Source organism: Podarcis liolepis, assembly GCF_965112155.1.
Source record: "Podarcis liolepis genome assembly, chromosome: 6".
Lineage (NCBI taxonomy): Eukaryota > Metazoa > Chordata > Lepidosauria > Squamata > Lacertidae > Podarcis > Podarcis liolepis.
In genome coordinates this window covers 11,805,800-11,820,952 of record NC_139559.1, presented here as the reverse complement: position 1 = coordinate 11,820,952, position 15,153 = coordinate 11,805,800, and the positions used below count along the sequence as shown (strand labels likewise).

Sequence of the window (15,153 nt, the reverse complement as noted above, 5' to 3'; positions counted from 1 at the left end):
GGCAGCAGAGAAGAAAAAGAAAGACCTGAGACTTTGTTCTCTGTCTCCACACACACACACACCTTGAGCAAATGAAAAGGTCTCTGCTTGGTGCCAGAAAATGGTGGGCTAAACACAAAAGGAGATCTCCAACAGTGACCATCTGCTGATGGAAGAGAATCCATATCCAGAAGGGAATAAAAGCAATTTGCAGCAATGCCCCCTGCAGCAACCCACACTCTCCCTAAACTTGCTTCGGAGGGTTCCTCAACCCTCTGGAGTAGGATTAAAGGGGTACAGTGTTGATGAAAAGGTAGCAAAAATGCAGCTGAGAAGCTCAAATCACATATATGACTGGCACACTTCTGTGGAAATTAAACCACTGTCCAGATTTTAACATTCAAAAACTTTTCTTGCAGAAACTTATGGGTGAATTAAAACATAATATGTACATGCTTCTCCAAGCATGGGTTCACTGTCTCTTCTTTTAACTTCCAAACAACTGTATTTTCCCTCTCTTTCCGGACCTCAGCACTTTCACCCTTCTGTATCTCAATTATATGCCTTGCAGCTCCTATGAGATATTTCCGTTTTTACCTTCTCCTGCAGCTTTGCTCTTTCTTTCAGGCAGAGAAGAAGCACTCCAACACTCAATTCAGCTTAGCAGTGTTCACAGTGGATTCTTAAAGACAGTCATCTTGCTTCACATAAGTCTCTCTTTCACTATATACCTCCCATGTGACTAACGTTAGCCAATCCCACGAGAACTCTCTAGAATTCAGTTACCAACCGATCAGATTTAAACACATAGTAATGCATAAAATGGGACGCAGGTGGCACTGTGGGTTAAACCACAGAGCCTAGGACTTGCCGATCAGAAGGTCAGTGGTTTGAATCCCTGCGACAGGGTCAGCTCCCGTTGCTCGGTCCCTGCTCCTGCCAACCTAGCAGTTCGAAAGCACGTCAAAGTGCAAGTAGATAAATAGGTACCGCTCTGGCGGGAAGGTAAACGGCGTTTCCGTGCACTGCTCTGGTTCGCCAGAAGCAGCTTAGTCATGCTGGCCACATGACCCGGAAGCTGTACGCCGGCTCCCTCAGCCAATAAAGTGAGATGAGCTCCGCAACCCCAGAGTCGGTCATGACTGGACCTAATGGTCAGGGGTTCCTTTACCTTTTTAATGTATAGAAGCATTAACAAATTCAATGAATTAAATTCCATTACTTAACATACAGTACTTAACATACACTGCAGACGGGGGGGGGGGGATAGCTGAAAATTATCCCCCTCCCTCTTATGCTGCTGTGTTTCCTTCTAGCAGGTGAAAGTTGCCATCAGACACCATCCATACCTGGAAATAACATACAGTTTAGACTCCCAAACAGAGAACCAGCCAAAAACAGCTAGACTCAACCTCTGGACCTTTATTAAGTATAGCCACCCTAACTGAGGGTGGGACAAATGAAATGAGGCCTTGTCCCATGGAAAATGCTTCTCCAGCAACTGCTCATGACTTTAGAAACTGTTGTCTGTTCCTGCTCTTAGTCTAGAAGGTATCACTTATGTCTGCCATTAAAATGAGCCAGGAGAGAGTAATTTAAAAATATATGCGCTAGTCTGTGTCTAGTCTCCATTCAATGCATCTGCAAATCAAATGCCAAAACTATCTTTTAACTGTCACTAGAGACCTGGTCTGCTCACACCAAACCACCGGTTGCAGCAAGGCTTATTTAAAAGAAAAAAAGGGGGGTAGTCAAGGTAAAAACAAAACAAAAGTATAACATTAAAATATTACGGTATCAAATATGTACAAAAAATATTCAGACTGTGCCCCCAAACTGTGTATAAATCACTGAAGCAAGCTGAAGCTGCAAATCATCTTGTGACTGTCCATTTGAGAGTAAATGTTGTAAAAACAAGTTATTCTCTTGGATGTTACTAGGCAGTTTTGCAAGTCAAAGTGAAGCTGTGAGATGGCTTTTAGAGTAAAAAAACGGTGGATTATAAAGATAGTAGCCAAATGCATTTAACCACAGTACCTTAGATGCCTCCAGGGTTCAAATCCAGAGCAGCATCCACTAACATAAGTATTAGGGTTTGCTGACTAATATATCTTGATTGACTGACCGACATTTATATAAGCCCTTTTTGGGCATCGTGGCAAACATGTATACAATTCCGTGGGCTGGGAGAGTGGAGCTGAACCCATTGTTTCCACCACATCTATTTCATCCCTGACAGCCGAGTCCCACCATGGTCCATGAGTGGAAGAGCCAAAGCAGGTTCTCTGCTCATGCTCTCCATACAATTTAGATGCCCACATGATTGGGCTTCTAAATTGCATAGGGAGTCTACATACATACCTGAACCTGCTATGGGCCTTTGGCCTATGTATATGGAGTGGCAGCAGGGCCAGACCATTGCACATTCTCCCTAACACACTTAGAATCCCTTGAGGGCACTGGATGCCTGAATGTGGCTATTTTGCCACCATTATAGATATACAGATGGAACACGGTTGGCGCTGTAGGTTAAACCACAGAGCCTAGGACTTGCCAATCAGAAGGTTGGCGGTTCGAATCCCCACGACGGGGTGAGCTCCCATTGCTCGGTCCCTGCTCCTGCCCACCAATAATAATAATAATAATAATAATAATAATAATAATAATAATAATAATTTATTTATACCCCGCCCATCTGGCTGGGTTTCCCCAGCCACTCTGGGCGGCTTCCAACTGAATATTAAAAACAATACAGCATTAGACATTAAAAACTTCCACCTAGCAGTTCGAAAGCACATCAAAGTGCTTTTCCGGCGGGAAGGTATACAGCGTTTCTGTGCGCTGCTCTGGTTTGCCAGAAGTGGCTTAGTCATGCTGGCCACATGACCCGGAAGCTGTACGCTGGCTCCCTCGGCCAATAAAGCGAGATGAGCACCACAACCCCAGAGTCGGCCACGACTGGACCTAATGGTCAGGGGTCCCTTTACTTTACCTTTATATACAGATATATACAGATATATGCAGAGAAAGAGAAGGGAGGTGGCAAATGTAAAATCTTATCTTCTGCTCATTGGACTAATTGTGAACAGGGTCCTGTAGGTCTGACTCTGTCATTTTAAGGTAAGCTTCCACTCGCCACCTATCTGCCATAGAAAAGCTTTGCCCTTACCCTGCTTTACATGAGAGGGAGTGCATCATAGCCCTAGCAGTAGCACTGGATGAAGACTACCGCACACAGTGGTTCTAAGGATAAAATATAAAGTTTCTTTCCCACCCCCATCAAGGAGCTGTCAACAAGGCAGGTCATCCACAGGGCAGGCACACACACACACAGAAGGCACAGAATGCAATTAGCTGTTCATTAGCAGAAAAACAACAAAACAGCAATGTCCCTGGTTTGTGCTAACTCAGTGTAGGTATTGCTGAAACTTAGCCCTAGGCATGTCTTTCCCCTCCAGCCTCTCCTTCTGGATCCCTCCCAAGCAGACGAAGGCTGTGTTGAGGAGGTGGGCTCCTCCTCTGGACCTGTCTGGCACGTTGCTCAGCATGCAGTATCCTCCTTGAGCCGGGAGTCGGAGGGGGAGGTGGCCACAGGACTGGGACTGTCTGTGTGCACTCTGTGACTTTCAGCTTCTAATCCTATCCTGGACTCTCCTTGATCACTTGTCTCCTATTTCTATCAGCTCCTAGCTCTTCCCTTCTGCTGCCTAGTGTTCCACCACCAGGCTCCAGGTTCTAAGGTGTCATCTTCAGAGTCCTCCCCACGGAGCTCTTGGGCTGGTGGCTCCCATAGTTTCTCATCCAGCCTGTTGCTGACACACACACCTCCCCACCATCTGTTGAGGCCTCTGTTGTTGTTTTTTCAATTAACGAGCTATTAAAACACAATTGCAGTTTCTACAGTATGAACACGCTTATCGGATGGCATTTACTTAAGCTGCATTTCCTTAGTACGTATCGTGTCACAGTGTCTCAAATCTCTTTCATAAGGAAAGGCAAGATGGCTGTCAAGCAGACTGACAGTGTATGTCTGAGTTAGAGAGAAGGATTCGGTTTCAGTGGAGCGTTTTAATTGTCGTCCAACCCAAAAGTAAAAAAATAAAATCTGTTAACGGAATGATTATGGACATTTAAGTTGCCATTAAGGCATGCGTAAGCATCCCATAGACTAGGTAGATAGCTGTAGGCTTCACAAAATGACAGACCAGCCATGTGGCTAATTGCTTCTCATCATATTCAGTGGATAATGGAGGCAAGAGAGGAATCCACTCATAGCAGTGGGGATCGACTGCCTCTCAGATGTAATGAAACTTTAGAAAGGACTTTTTTTAGAAATAGCCACTAGCAGTTTCTCTGGGAATGGTAGTAAAGTTCAAGAGCTTTCTTGAAAGGTCAAATACACCGTTATATAATTTCCTTGATGTTTCTTTGTGAACATCAAGCACACTGTCAGAAATGGCCTGACATCCAGCCACTGTCCTTTTATGGGGTTTTGTTTCCCATCTGAACTTCTCGCCCTCCTTTTCCTTTCTCCCTTCAGCTCTCTCCCCCAACCTCCTCTTTATGTGAAGTTGCTGATCAGAGATCTGCCTTGCCCTTTCTCCCAAAAGAACATATTTCAGCATAAGTGGCCGCCATGACAACTTTGTCCTCACAATAATTATGGGAATTAGCTTAGGTTGAACCTAAGAAGACACACTGCTGGATAAGTATACATAAGAAAAGTCTGCAGGATCAGGCCAGAGGCCAATCTAGTGCAAGATCCTGTTCTCATAGGAGCCAGCCAGATGCCCATGAAGAGCCCAAAAGCTACACACTGAAACATGGAAGTTAGACTGGCTCCAGATGTGATTATTAAAAGAGGGGTCTATCATTGAGAATGGCAGCCCACTGCTGCATCCTCTCCCTTCCCTCCTCACATAAGAACATAAGAATAGCATGTTGGATCCAGGCCAATGGCCCATCTATTTATTTATTTTTAAATGATATTTATTACTTTTTCAAAATTTCCAACACAACACTACAAACAAAAAGAGAAAGAAAAAAAGGAAAAAAAGGAAAAACAATATGAATACAATACAAAAACGCTACATGGACTAACAAATCAAGCAAAAACAAACAAAAACAATTTAAAAACATCTCAGACATTTTCAATATCTTATATTTCATTCACTTATTTCCAGCGACTTCCTCACACCTCCCTTTTTGTATTCCACTTCTACTATTTGTTTCAGCAATTCCTTTCCATCTTACTCTGTTTTCTGTTCTATAATTATCTTAACACATTCTTGCCATACTTTTCCTTTAATTTTCTATTAATCTATTTATACTTAATTCCTTATGACATTTCTACTAAAGCCATGTAATTTCATTCCAACATTTTTCTAACATTCCTTAATTTTACAATATTTCTATAAATAGTCTTTAAACTTTTTCCAATCTTCTTCCACCGACTCTTCACCCTGGCCCATCTAAGTCCAGCATCCCATTCTCGCAGTGGCCAACCACATGCCTGGGGAGCAGAACTTGAGCACAACAGCCCTCTCCCTTCCTGCAGTTTCCAGCAACTGGTATGTGGAGGCATAGTGGCCTCCAGCTGTGGAGGTACAGCATAGCCATCATGGCTAGTAGCCATTGACAGCCTCCATGAATTTGTCTTATCCTCTTCTGCAGCCATCCAGATTGGTGGCCATGACTGCTCCCAGTGGGTGCGAGTTCCAGAGTTTAACTCTGCGCAGTGTGAAGAAGTGCCTTCTCATATCTGTCCTGACACTTCCCATATCCAGCTTCATTGGCGGTCCATCACTTCTGGTGTTATGAGAAAGGTCTCATAACTCCCTGGTCTCATAACTCCCTGGTCCTGAATGGGGTAACTGTGCCCCTGAAGGACCAGGTGCACAGCCTGGGAGTCATTTTGGACTCACAGCTGTCCATGGAGGCGCTGGTCAATTCTGTGTCCAGGGCGGCTGTCTACCAGCTTCACCTGGTACGCAGACTGAGACCTTACCTGCCTGCAGATTGTCTCGCCAGAGTGGTGCATGCTCTAGTTATCTCCCGCTTGGACTACTGCAATGCGCTCTACATGGGGCTACCTTTGAAGGTAACCCGGAAACTGCAATTAATCCAGAATGCGGCAGCTAGACTGGTGACTGGGAGTGGCCACCAGGACCACATAACACCGGTCCTGAGAGATCTTCATTGGCTCCCAGTACGTTTCCGAGCACAATTCAAAATGTTGGTGCTGACCTTTAAAGCCCTAAACAGCTTCTGTCCTGTATACCTGAAGAAGCGTCTCCATCACCATTGTTCACTGAGATTCAGCGCCGAGGGCCTTCTGGCGGTTCCCTCACTGCGAGAAGTGAGGTTACAGGGAACCAGGCAGAGGGCCTTCTCGGTAGTGGTGCCCGCCCTGTGGAATGCCCTCCCTTCAGATGTGAAGGAAATAAGCAGCTATCTTATCTTTAAGAGACATCTGAAGGCAGCCCTGTTTAAGTTTTTAATTTTTAATGGGGAAACTCAGCCAGATTGGTTGGGTATAATTATTATTATTATTATTATTATTATTATTATTATTATTATTGGCCAGCATCCGGTTTCTAACAGTGGCCAGCCAGATGCCTATGGGAAGTGTGCAAGGAGGATCCAGGCGCAACAGCACCTCTTCCCACTTGTGATTCCCAGCAGCTGATACTCAGTGTTATGCACTCAGTGGTCTGTGTTTGCCTGAACTTGAGTCTGGACTCAGGATTCTGAGCCCCTGTGTTCTGATTCGATACATGATATCCAATCACAGAACGTTTCAGGATTTGGGCCTCTGCCATTGGACCTTAAACTCTGAGTCATGATTTGCAACTTGGAAGTTTAGATAGCCAATCACGTTGGGAGTGGGAGTAGCCCAGGCCTTCAGAAATGCATATAAGCAATTGCAAATATGTTGGACAGCATGCAAACAATGTAGCTTATCCTCATAGGTGCTCTTCCTCCTGATCATTTTCGTTTGCCCTTCTAAGTGGTACACGAGCCACCTAAGAGAGCCACCAATTGGTTCAAGGTAACCTCTTAAGCGTTCTAGATGAGAAGGGATTTGAACCCAAGTTTCCCAGACTAATTCTCTAACTTTATACCATACTTCCCTGATCTATGTCATAGCCCTCTTTGCCAATGAAAGCACACCCCAAATGTGTGCAACTGCATTTTCTCGCAACTGTCCCCCTTTTTCTTTTCTTTTTTACTTTCCCTCTATTCACCTCTCCTCTGTCATCATATTTAGAATGCAAGGTCCTCACAGCAGGAACCTATCTTGATTTTGTTGCTGTTGCTTACATTACCCTGATAAGTGCTGCACACATCGAGGGCATAATAACAGTTTCAATAACCACCGTCCTCTCTTTTTGTCTCCTTTCCCCCAGTGAAATTTAGCGGCTGCTCTGAGAGCAAAGGAATCCAATACGAAACCGACAACTTGGACTTCAAGGTGAGGACAGATGGGACTATCTACGCCACCCAACAGGTGCAAATCCCCTCGGAGCAGACAATATTTATGGTGACGGCATGGGACCACCAGGCCGTAGAAAGCTGGGAAACTATGGTCAGGTTACTGGTGGGAGAAAAATCACAACACAAGGGACACAAGGTAAAAATAACAATGATAGCAATTCAGAGAAGGGGAGGGGGAGAATTGCCAATAAATTTGTTGGCTTTATGATGCCACAAGACTCTTTTGGTGGCACATTGTTTCAAGCTTTTGGGGGGGCAGCGGGTGGGGGGCTTATTATGGGAATTTCACCACCACCACCTTAATCTGGCCTTGGTGCAAGGTGTTAGTATTTTGGCCTATAGCCCAGAAAGGCTTGGGGCACTGTGCTCAAAGGACCTTGTACATCATTATAGGCCTCCACAATCTCTAATGGTCAATTAAAATGTGAAGAAACAGTGCATGCTAATATCTTGGCTGGAATGTGGGAATCGTATATTTAAAAGGTCTCCATGTTAACAAGCAATATAGACTCTTCTCCCTAATGTGCTAACTCTCCATGACCTGCGGGATGTTTAAAAATAAATAAATCCCAGAAGCAGATCCTTCACCTGCAGTCTGAAATGGTACAATCCAAGACAGACTGTATCATAATAAAAAAATTCCTTCCAGTAGCACCTTAAAGACCAACTAAGTTAGTTCTTGGTATGAGCTTTCGTGTGCATGCACACTTCTTCAGATACCAGGTATTCAGGTATCTGAAGAAGTGTGCATGCACACGAAAGCTCATACCAAGAACTAACTTAGTTGGTCTTTAAGGTGCTACTGGAAGGAATTTTTTTATTTTGACTATGGCAGACCAACACGGCTACCTATCTGAGACTGTATCATGTTTGAATCAACCAAGAATGCCCGTTTCTAGGCTAGCTAGGCTAGGGGGAAGTGTCTGTAGAGGAAGCAATTATACAATAGAATCAATGAATGGTGGAACGGTTTCCTGCCTCTTTTCTTCCATCAACACCCATTGCCCCTGCATTCATAGTAGACAGCAAACCAAGGGCTACAATGTTTGCTCAATTTCCCAACAGCCTTTGTGGCCAGGAATAAACTCAGGCTGGGGTGAAGGAGGGTGCTATTGCTATTTTTAGTCTTTTGTTTAAGAACCCAGGGCCCTGGATCCATCCCAAAATGGTACCTCATCTTGCTGTTGGCCATCCAAACATTAGAAACAAGGCGGGCGGGAGATGTGAGCAATAAATAAATAAATCAGACCAGGCATGTTTTTCCAAACAGGCACAGCAACACGCAGTAGTGAGACCCTTGTGAATCATTTCGCGGCTGTGAATTCTATTCCCCGTGTGCAGGCTTTCAGGTTAATGTAGCTAAAGGGGGGAATTGACTTTTGAGCTAGGTTCTTCCTTATTCTTAAAAGGCCACTCGATCATCCTTTAGATTGAACTTTGGTGAACTGGGGAGAATTTCTCACCCACTTCCTGCCTTCACGTCCCCTTTTGTGGTGATGTATCGTCCCCTTTGGTTGAGATACAGCCTTCAGACAAATGGGTGGAAAAGGAAGCTTAATTCTCCTCTGCTCCTGGAGCTTCCGCCAAGCCCCTCTTTTCACATTGACTCTGACTCTGCCTGTGTTGCCGACATCTGAACATGTACCTGAGGCTCTTCAGCAGAGAATCCCACGGCAATAAATTTCCCTTCATTGACCCCATTCTTTGGCCCTGTAGCTTCGCAGACGTGCCATTTGCTATTGAAGAAGTAATCCAGACTTCCAACCTGAAGATTTATTATCTAGAGATGGAGGACTGTCAGGTTGGAGGGACCGCTTTTGGAAAATTGGCTGCCAGCTCATCCTGACCTTTAGGGAAAGCAATGACTGCATAGGCTCTGGGACAGGGCGGGGGAGGGGGATTTTGTGAAGAAGGACTTAAGGAACAGGTTGTGTTTAGCTTGCGGAAGTGAAGACTTGAGGGGGGTGGGGGGAGCAGGATGGCATAATACTCTAAAATATCTGAAGAGGGCAAAGACTTGTTTTCCGCTAACCCCAGAGGCCAGGTCAGATATAGCAACTTTATGTTATAGACTGTACACCAGTGGGGTGTAGTGGTTAAGAGCAGTAGACTCGTAATCTGGTGAACCAGGTTCGCTTCCCCGATCCTCCACATGCAGCTGCTGGGTGACCTTGGGCTAGTCACACTTCTTTAAAGTCTCTCAGCCTCACTCACCTCACAGAGTGTTTGTTGTGGGGGAGGAAGGGAAAGGAGAATGTTAGCCGCATTGAGACTCCTTAGGGTAGTGATAAAGCGGGATATCAAATCCAAATCCAAACTCTTCTTCACCCACAATAAACACTCTGTGAGGTGAGTGAGGCTGAGAGACTTCAGAGAAGTGTGACTGGCCCAAGGTCACCCAGCAGCTGCATGTGGAGAAGCGGGGATGCAAACCCTGTTCACCAGATTACAAGTCTACCTTGAGACTCCTTCGGGTAGTGATAAAGCAGGCTATCAAATTCAGACTCCTCCTCCTCCTCCTGTAGATTTTATTTTAAACTGCTTAATGGTAAGAGATGTTCATCAGATACCTGGTGACTCTACCACCCTAAAGGTCTTCAGTCAGAGACAGAACATTCATCTGTCAATCCTTTTCTGGAAGGTAGGTCTTGGACCAATGCCTTCAAGTTACAAGATTCCCACTAAACATACCCATATATGCATACCCAAAGCTGCTTCAGGTCAGCTCAGGGCAGTGCAAGGCAAATCAGAACCCTGAACAGCTCCCAATAAGAACTGCTGGCTGAGCTTTTGGAGATGTTATCTGGAGTTTGGGAAGGCCTTCTTTTCCAGTGATCATGTCACCCTTGGTGAGCAGTCTGCAATTCTTGTGTGGCCAAGTAGCTAGAGGTGAGCCACCCCCTGGGTCTGAGGGTGATGGGGAACAACGTCCTTCGAGTGGGATAGTGAAGAAGGGAGTGAAGAAGGGATAATTTTTGTGTCTGGATAGCTCAGTTGATTAGAGCATGAAGAAGAAGAGTTTGGATTTGATATCCCGCTTTATCAATACCGTAAGGAGTCTCCTTTCCCTTCCTCACCAAGGAAGCCAGTGTGGTGTAGTGTTTAAGAGCAGTGGACTCATAATCTGGTGAACTGGGTTCGATTCCCTGCTCTTCCACATGCACCTGCTGGGTGACCTTGGGCTAGTCACACGTCTTTGAAGTCTCTCAGCCTCACTCACCTCACGGAGTGTTTGTTATGGGGGAGGAAGGGAAAGGAGAATGTTAGCCACTTTGAGACTCCTTAGGGTAGTGATAAAGCGGGATATCAAATGCAAATCCAAACTCTTCTTCACCCACAATAAACACTCTGTGAGGTGAGTGAGGCTGAGAGACTTCAGAGAAGTGTGACTGGCCCAAGGTCACCCAGCAGCTGCATGTGGAGGAGCGGGGATGCGAACCCTGTTCACCAGATTACAAGTCTACCGCTCTTAACCACTACACCACACTGGCTGATGGTGCTAATAATGGCAAGGTTGCAGGTTTGATCCCCTTATGAGACAGTGGCATATTCCTGAATTGCAGTGGTTTGGAGTAGATGAATTTCCGGGTCCCTTCCAACTCTACGATTCTATGATTCTATGTGAAACTGAGTCCTTCATAGAGCAACACTGTTTTAATGCTTTTTGCAGTTGAGCCGGAGTGCCCTATGCCCTATACTCTGCAAATATGAACACATTTCATTTCAGTATTACAGATCACACTGTCGTCTCGAGTGAGCTACGTAAAATTTCTCCCCGGCGAAGAGAATACAAGCTGCAGTGCATTTCAACTTTAGCAAAATATTTGACTGGAAATTTGTAGAATATTAATACAAGCTGAACTCTGGTTCAAGACAGAGAGAACTCTGGCTTTTTAAAATTCACATCATTCTTTTCTTAAAAGCCTTATTAGTGTATAGTTGGAGGGTGAAAAAACAGTGGAAAACAAGACTAATGACAAGGTCACAGACTGTATTATTGTGTGTCATCATAGTGGGATGCTGAGCTTCTGCTTCATTTAAAGCTTCCTGCTTCGCTTTTATGAACAAAACAAGAGTTTTGTTTGCAAAAGAAATGAAACAGGTTCGTGGGATTATTTGAAGGATATCAAACAGCACTGAAACCAAACATTATCAAGTCAAAATCCCAGTGCTTTTGAAGCACTGACCCTGACGCGGCTGTTCAGGGAAATTGATCTGGTATGTTGTTTTTCAGAAATCCAATAGAATTAAAACAAACATGAACACACTTAGCGGCCACTGAAGGTTATGCACAGAGTTGTTGTGTTGTTGTTGTTTTTTGCAGTAATTAAAATATGCTTTTTGTTACATGCTGGGTCTCCTCTCACATGTTTCTCTGAGGACAAGAGTAGACAAAGAATGCTTCATATGGTGAATCTACAGCTAGACTGTAGTTCTGCATGATGTAAGTGGAGGATTGGATGTCTTGATAGGCATGCAAATAGCGCGCGCACACACACACACACACACACACACACACTTGATTAAGCAAGACCTTCTTCAATAATCAGAACATAGTAAGGATGTAACATAAACCTGCTGGATCAGACCCATCTAATCCAGCATCCACAGTGGCCAGCCTGCAAGCTGGGCATGAAAGCAACAGCACTCTTTGCCCACTTGCAACTTCCAGCAAGGTTGATAATAAAATAGCAATTCTAGGTCTTCTCAGGGTTCAACTTCTGTCTAGTCAGTGGCCTTGATCCTCCAGCTCATTAATGCTAGTCCTAATCAGAGTAAACCTGCTGAAAATTAATGAACATGCTAAACTTAGGTTCAAGAGATGCGGGTGACGCTGTGGCTTAAACCACAGAGCCTAGGACTTCCTGATCAGAAGGTCGGCGGTTTGAATCCCCGCGACGGGGTGAGCTCCTGTTGCTCTGTCCCAGCTCCTGCCAACCTAGCAGTTTGAAAGCATGTCAAAGTGCAAGCAGATAAATAGGTACCGCTCCGGTGGGAAGGTATACGGCATTTCCGTGCACTGCTCTGGTTCGCCAGAAACGGCTTAGTCATGCTGGCCACATGACACGGAAGCTGTCTGCGGACAAACACCGGCTCCCTCGGCCCATAGAGCGAGACGAGCGCCGCAACCCCAGAGTCGGTCACGACTGGACCTAATGGTCAGGGGTACCTTTACCTTTTACCTGAACTTAGGTTTATTAATCTCAATAGGACTTCTCTGACCTACAACCTACAGCACCTTGTTTGAGACTGAGCCCATGTTTTCCCAGTGCCAGTTGATTCCAGAGCTGCATGATCATAGTGGAGAACCTGTGCCCCCCTAGATGTGATTAGACGACAACTTCCATCACCCCTTATAGGCCATACTGGCTCAGAGTAATGGGGGTGGCACAGATTCTCCACAGGTTCTCTACTCATGCCTTAGTGCAGTCATAGGCAAACCCGGCCCTCCAGATGTTTTGGGACTACAATTCCCATCATCCCTGACCACTGGTCCTGTTAGCTAGGGATGATGGGAGTTGTAGTCCCAGAACATCTGGAGGGCTGAGCTTGCCTATGCCTGCCTTAGTGGCATGCTCTACAATATAAAAGTGGCAATACCCAGAAAAGTGACCTGACCAGGGGCAGCCTATATAAATTTTGTAAATCCAGAGATAAGTGACCGTGCATGTGGTGTTATTTGCTTTGCTTCACAATGCCTAAAGGAGATGCAGTTGTTTATTAGTTGCCAAGTAACCTTTTCCACTTACAGAGATGGACCAAAACATGTTGGTGCTTAAGGCAGAAAATTCATATGGTGGTGATGATAAATTGATGATAAGCTAAATAATTCACCATTTCTTGCTCTTTAATTGGACTCTGTCGTCTTGTCCAATGATAAGCTGGGTCCCGGTCACCCCCTTGAAACAAAGCGTGGTATTTTCATCCCTCTGCCCAGCAAACATTTCAGGATATGTTTAAGCAGAATGGCAGCGATATCTGTGGGGAGAAGCCTGGGCACAAACAGCTCAGTAGGAACCCCTGTTGGCATTAATCCTGGCTCCCTGTGATGGGGTTTAGATCTGAGCATTGTCTGTCATTGAAAATTCTCTACAATGCCTGATGTAGCAACATTCCAAGACATTGTGTGCCACTTCAAATGGCAGCTGATGTAGGAGAAATTCCAGCTTCTTGAGGCTGTCTGGTCAATGGCAAAGTCTATGGCATTCCATGAACTAACAATATTTTTCATGCTAAACAGACCCATAAAGTAAGCTTTCTCTCTCCCCCCCCCAGCTAATCCAAGTGGTGTTATGAAACTGTAAGAACTTTTCAGGGTGGTGTCCCCCCCCCCCATTTTCTCTTTTTGGTTGTTCACTCTTGCAAGAAACCTGATAGCAATTCAATTAGAAAATGCAAATGAGGTCACAGATTTACCACCAGAGTGCTGAATTACCGCCTTCCCCCCCTCCCTGCCCGAAAGTGGAGTGATATTCTGGAATAACAGTAAATACTTAAGATAAAAGTTTTTTCACACTGTTCTCATCCAACTGGCTATTTTTACAGTTGAATGTGTTGATGGCGCCTGTGGGTATATTCTGCAAAAGGAAGAAATGGGGAGAGAGCGAAAACCTTGTTTATGAAATGAATAATTTGGCCTTCTAGCTCATGTCAGCATTTATGAAAGATACACTTGAATGAAATTGCATTCCCAGGGAAAAGGGGAAGCCTTTTTATTTCTCTTTTTGCTGGGCATGGCTTATAAGGGCTTTCCTTGTGGATAACTTAGGAAGCGTGTATTTGCTGGCTTAATGAAAGTCAGATGATCAACACCACAAATACTAGATAGGTTGTTGAGGAGTTATTGTTTACATCTTTGTCATGCAACCACCATGTGTCCTATGCTGGGGAAGGGAACATCCAGGTCAAGGATCAGATGTGGTCCAGCAGGGGTGCAAATTTGGCCCGTGAGACCCCACATCAGATGTGGGGCAGGTAAAAACATGGCTGATTGTGTAATCAGGAGTCTTAAAGGGTGTGTTGGCAAGGGAAGGTGGGCTTGGGCTCTTCTGCAGCTGATAGAGGGCTGATCCTTCAGTTCCCAACAGCTGGTTGACTGTTGATCACTTGGGAACCACTGTGGAATCAAACGTCAACCCAAACACCCAAACAACCACTGTGTAATGGATTTTGACAGGTGGGTGGGTGGGTCAGCTGATGTCATGATGCTACCATACAATTGATAGGTAGGTTGTCCCACCCACCAATCAGAGTTGTCTCATGTAGATACACTTTTGCCCATGAAGCCAAAAATTCCTTTTGAAAGTCAATAATGAGTGAGACAACCTTAGCAGGCCAAAGAGCGCACTATATGCTAGTTTTAACACCTTTAATTGGGCCCAGTCGCTCCCTGGTAGCCAGCACAATGCTTTCAGGTCTGATGTCACATGGTCCCATCATGCTATCCCACGTACCAACCTAGCAGCCACATTCTGCACCAGCTACAGCCTCCGGTCTATCCTCAAGGGCAGCCCCATTTACAGCACAGTACAGTGATCCAGATGGGAGGGCATCAGAGCATAAACAACTGAGGCCAGGCTAAGACATCCATCTTGTTATATGTGAGGTACTTTCTGCCACATCACCCAGGCAAGCCATACTCATAAATAGATCTGTTAGCACACAAATATGTTCACT

The 15,153-nt window shown here is 45.1% G+C and overlaps 1 protein-coding gene across 7 annotated transcripts in view; it reads left to right on the top strand.

The window, feature by feature from the left end:
- Positions 1-15,153, top strand: part of CDH4 (cadherin 4) — an 806,167-nt gene that overhangs the window by 473,023 nt on the left and 317,991 nt on the right. For 3 of the 7 annotated variants that reach the window (XM_083507371.1, XM_083507370.1, XM_083507376.1), the window contains one exon: positions 7,389-7,612. In XM_083507371.1, coding sequence (XP_083363497.1) covers positions 7,389-7,612 — 224 coding nt within the window. The remainder of the gene's footprint in view (positions 1-7,388; positions 7,613-15,153) is intronic. The other 4 variants (XM_083507375.1, XM_083507374.1, XM_083507373.1 and 1 more) reach the window with 2 other exon arrangements.